The 5246-nt window shown below is 36.1% G+C and overlaps 1 protein-coding gene across 5 annotated transcripts; it reads left to right on the forward strand.

Annotated features, from left to right (window-relative positions):
- The first annotated feature begins 1327 nt into the window (after positions 1–1327).
- LOC111007490 (choline monooxygenase, putative (CMO-like)) lies at positions 1328–4981 on the forward strand. 5 transcript variants are annotated; one of them, XM_022279882.2, is made up of 10 exons: positions 1340–1802; positions 2442–2487; positions 2713–2848; positions 3106–3180; positions 3284–3496; positions 3687–3782; positions 4006–4127; positions 4206–4299; positions 4500–4550; positions 4653–4981. In XM_022279882.2, exons 1-10 carry the CDS (start codon positions 1526–1528, stop codon positions 4788–4790), a joined length of 1248 nt encoding a protein of 415 aa, XP_022135574.1. In that variant the 5' UTR covers positions 1340–1525; the 3' UTR covers positions 4791–4981. The 5 variants fall into 5 exon arrangements, with proteins under 5 accessions (XP_087980827.1, XP_022135573.1, XP_022135574.1 ...); XM_022279881.2 differs by having other exon boundaries at positions 1331–1802; positions 4006–4299; XM_088124702.1 differs by having other exon boundaries at positions 1663–1802; positions 2381–2487; positions 4006–4299.
- The last annotated feature ends 265 nt before the right edge of the window (positions 4982–5246 follow it).

A 5246-nucleotide genomic window follows, 5' to 3' on the forward strand; every position in this document is an offset into this window, starting at 1 on the left:
AAAAAAAATTGAAATATTATTTTGGTCTTATTGTATTTTTTTTATTTTGATTTCTATATTTTATTTTATAATTTCTAATTTTTGTTCATTGTGGCCTGTATGTTTTCAAAACGTAATCTCCATACTTTTGAGAAGTTACCTTTTTTATTTTTGTTTGTCAGAAATTTAGATATATATACTTTCAAAAAATAGAGTTTAAAATAGTAAATGTGGAAGGTGCATGGATAATTATTAAAGATTTTTTTTTGAAAGAAATTATTAAAGAGTTATTTAATACCCAAATATACCTTCACGTGTATGAGAAGATTTATGGTCGTTGATGTGTGGATTTTGATCTGATTCTTCTTCTCGCACACACCTAGCTAACTCGATGATAAGGGAACCGATACCTACAAAACTAAACCAATCTAAACCGGTGTGACCTCAGTCACACGGGCTCAGATGCCTAAGTTAGTGAATAAGAGTTGAGAAAATAGTGAGCTATGATATGTCACTTGCCTTTCTAGGTTAGACTGCTATTTATAACTGTAAGGGTGGTTCAAGAACCTTCTTGTAGTTGAGCCCTAATTTGGATTTGTGAGGCCCAATGATCGGCTTCGGTCTCGAATAGGTGTGTTTAACTTCCTGATGTAGATCCGAGCGAAGGAGGCCCACATGGTATCTTGGCCCAAAGGCGATTGTTGAGAAGTAGGCGCCTCGGGCGTCGAGGTGGGGTCGACGCCGAGGCGCCATGACGACCTCGGTGCTAGGTCGTCCTTTGGGCTGGCCTGTTACGTTGCGGGTCGATTTCCCCCAGTCGATGATCTCGGACTTCAATTTCTTATCTCGTTTCGGATCGTTCTCTATAACAATGGTATATAATTGAATGCAACAATTTTTATTGGTAGGCCTAAAATATAAAACATTGGTATGAAGTATATATATATATATATATATACACACACACATAGACATTGATATGAAGTATTTAGGGTAAATTCAAAAGTAAAATTGTGAGTTTATGTTTAAAACGCATAATGCCAAACATTTAAATGAGGGCGATGTAAACGAAATTGGCAATATGGAGGGTCGTGAACAAATTCAAATATTAATTCTACTTTTCCAAAGCATTCTCTTAAGTTTACGTAATTAACATTATTAAGGAAAATACTATTTTTTAAGGAAACGTTCAAATTTTACGTGTACCTGTACTTATAAGTGAGCTGTGAGAGATTTAAATTTCATGAATTTAAACTCTAAATTTGAATAAAATTTTCAGTTTTGAAATTTTAAGCAATTAATAAAATACCACAATCATGTTTCTGATATGCATCAAAAATTTATTACTATTCAAAAGGTTGAGTTAAATCCTCCTAAGAAAAACAATAATCATGTCAAATATCCAAACTCAAATGCAAATACAAAAGTAAGAAAAAACCTACAAAATTTCATCCGCTGCAAAAATCAAAATCAGTAATTTTGGTAACCAGGATCGTTGATCGTTGACACTCTTGCATTGCAGAGTAACTCGGGGCATAGCATATCCATGGCGACGATAATCAAGCAAATTCCCACTCACTTCTTCCAACCTCCTGGCATCGCTACGCCTTCGATCAATCATCGTCCTTCAATGCCAATCTCGGCGGTTTCCACTTTTCGAAACCCAGATTCTCGCTTCGTTGAAGCTCAGAAACTCGTTCATGAATTCGACCCTGAAATTCCCCTAGAGAAGGCCCTCACTCCACCCAGCTCCTGGTACACTGATCCTTCCTTTTTCACTCTCGAGCTCGATCGTGTCTTCTACAGAGGATGGCAGGCCGTGGGTTCGTTTTCGTTTCCATCTCTAGATTCTTCTTCGTCTTTTGCCGCTCTATTTAATCGTATATGTAAATCGAGACGATAAATTTTAAGGTTTAAATGTTGCTGCAATCTGCGCTCTCTAGAATGGAAAATCCCTTTAAATCTCTCCCACCTAAGTCCTTTTTGTGGATTTAGTATTTCCTTCTTGTGGCATTACGCTAGAAAGATAATTAAATCTTCATTGAATATCTACGATTTGAACCCGGAAGAAAATATACGAAAAAAGAAAAGAAAACAATGGTTCCATTGAGTGTTAGAAAGAGAACGACCATGGGTTGACTCCCCCTTCCTGTGGGGTTTGGGGTGACTTTGAGTTGACTTAGTAACATTTTTCTTCAATTGAGTGTCAAGAAGGAAAGTAAGCTGAGATGAATAGTTTCTGCTTTTCATTAACTGAGAAATTGGAAGTTTTTGCTGTTTGATGGAGTAATTTGTTATGGGGTTTCTCATGCACTCAAGGCAGACCAAACCCATTGAAATTCTGTACTCTTCTTTGCTCTACAGCTAATGCAATCTGCTCTTTTTATTTTTCTCTCTTTAGATTATAACTCTCACAATATTGATGCATGGATCATCAACTTCTTGTGCCATTGGCTTGTCAGGATATGTTGAACAATTAAAAGATCCCCATGACTTTTTCACAGGCAGGTGTGATTAATTGTCATCTACCATTTATTACTTATGGTATAAATCTAAAGGGTTGAAATAAAACTATTTCAAATACCAGAAGTTTGTCCATATTTTCCACAGATTGATTAGACCAAATATGAAGTTGAGTCAGTTGACATTTGTAATGCCTTCTGAGTCTTAGATATGGAATCAAATAGCTTGTCCATGAAATTTGTTGGGTCTTTGTCTCTTTGACCATGGCAGGTTGGGTAATGTTGAGTTTGTGGTGTGTAAAGATAATAACGGGAAGGTTCGTGCATTTCACAACGTTTGCCGCCATCATGCCTCACTTCTCGCTTCTGGAAGTGGGAAAAAGTCATGCTTTGTATGTCCATATCATGTGAGTTCACTTGCATATCTTCTTGTAAGTTTCTTGGGAGTTTTTTTGGTTTCCTTTTCAGTTATTTTCCTGTTGAGCAGATTTAGTTTTTAGTCCTCAACTTTAACTTCAACCACATCAGGTCAATGCATTGTAAACCTTTTTATAAAAGATTATAGTATAACTAGGATGTAAGATTGATTCTGAGATATAACGAGGTGTATGGTGTATCTATACATTATTATTAATTGAACAGCCTTATTTCATATTTTGTGCAGGGATGGACATACGGGTTGGATGGAGTTCTGCTTAAGGCGACTAGAATAAAAGGGATACAGAACTTTGATGTAAACGTATGCCCTTATATCACAGTGATAACAGTTCTGACAACCATTTTAATACAGTGTTTCTGAATGGACTAATAATTGGTTAACTTTTTCTATTGATGGAGATTAGGATTTTGGGCTCATACCATTACTGGTAGCTACATGGGGTCCTTTCGTCCTTCTCAATCTGGATAAAGAGTTACCATCTGAGCAGGAAGTTGACGAGGATAAAGTAGCACGTGAATGGCTTGGAAGCTGTGTAGATGTGCTGAGTTTGAATGGAGTCAATACTTCGTTAAGTTACGTTTGTCGACGCGAATACACCATCGAATGTAATTGGAAGGTATGCTACTTTCATTCTTCGATTAGAGCATGCACTCCTATAGTTTATCCTTCTAGAAAAAAATGTTCTAGTGTTACCAAAAACTGACCAAGAGTTTCAGTTCAAAATAAGATTAAGTAAAGAAATATAAGTAAAAGAGAGGAAGGGAGAGATGACCAAAAGTTTCGGTATCTCGTCGGTTTTTTTGCAGGTATTTTGTGACAACTACTTAGATGGAGGATATCACGTTCCCTATGCGCATAAAGGGCTCGCATCTAATCTCAAGCTCGAGTCTTATTTGACTGAAGTATGACCACTGTTTATTTTGAATTCCTTACCAGCTACTCTTACAGCAATTTCCTTTCATGCCATTTGCTGTTTTAGGATCTGTTTACTTTAGGATTATAAGCTATTGTTCTGTTTTCACCTAAGGTCTGAAAGACCTTCATATAAAGTTAAAATGCAGATTTATGGTAGTTGTTCATTTGCTGTTAATTATCAATGTCACGTGATTACAACTCGTGATGTAGATATTTGAGACTGTTAGCATTCAAAGTTGTAACAGCGGCGAAGAACCGAAAGTCGATGATTATGGTCGCCTTGGATCAGAAGCACTATATGCTTTTATATATCCAAACTTCATGATAAATAGGTGGGCACTGTGTGATCTTTATTTTTTAGTTGTTCTGCTGCTGAACGTTTGTCTCATCAATTTGGGGTTCTATGACAGGTATGGACCTTGGATGGACACAAATTTAGTACTCCCACTCGGACCTCGAAAATGTTTAGTAGTATTCGATTACTTTCTTGAAGCTCCCTTTAAGGTAATTTCGAGTCGTTTGGCCTGATGGTTATGCAATAAGTTCTTTCTGCCTGTGTGCAAGTTCCCGATCAATAACTCGGTTAACGAAACCAGCCGTTGCTTGTGCGAAAATTCTGAAAAACCTGAGCTTTTGTGTTGTAAATGATTTTCAGTTCATTTGGGTTTTTACTATTTTGTCTTCTCCCTTGATTTCACTTCCAGAATGACAACTCTTTTATACAAAAAAGTTTGGAAGACAGTGAAAGAGTGCAGGTATTGCCAACAAATTCTCCCCCTTTCCATCTTCATCATTTGTCTTGTGTTTGAATCAATTGTTACTTTTACCTTTTACAACTTTAATTTAATTATTGTCAGAATGAAGACATTATTCTGTGTGAGGGTGTTCAAAGGGGCCTCGAGTCGCCTGCTTACAAGTTCGGCCGATACGCTCCTTCGGTCGAGAACGCCATGCACCATTTCCATCGTCGTCTTCATCTTAATCTCACCAAATAATTGTTCTGCGGATTGCATCTCAGAAACATGAATTTGTACCTCACGGATTTGTTAATTAATAAACTGTGAGAATACTAATCTATTTATGTATTTTTTTTTATCTGGTTGAAGTACAAACTTAGGAAATTTGGAGGTAACAAAAGTATGAAATTTGACCCTGCACAGATTTATGAAAGTTAGATCATTTGAGCTGTGATTGTCCACGGTAAACTATTTAACATATAGAAACAAGTTAAAACATGAACTTTGGTTCATCTAAAAGTTTAACTTTTATTCAATCTCACAATCTTTTAATCGGACATAAGGATCGTAACCTATTAAGCTAGACTCTGATTGATAAATGAAATTCATTTTCATATGTCATAAAGTTACATCTAAATATTTTAACTAACAAGTTTTAAAATATAATAAAAAGTTTAAATACTATTTTAGTCCCTTTCAAAATGTTTCGGAGGT

This window comes from Momordica charantia, assembly GCF_013281855.1.
Source record: "Momordica charantia cultivar OHB3-1 chromosome 6 unlocalized genomic scaffold, Mcharantia_2.0 BLBB01000006.1, whole genome shotgun sequence".
Lineage (NCBI taxonomy): Eukaryota > Viridiplantae > Streptophyta > Magnoliopsida > Cucurbitales > Cucurbitaceae > Momordica > Momordica charantia.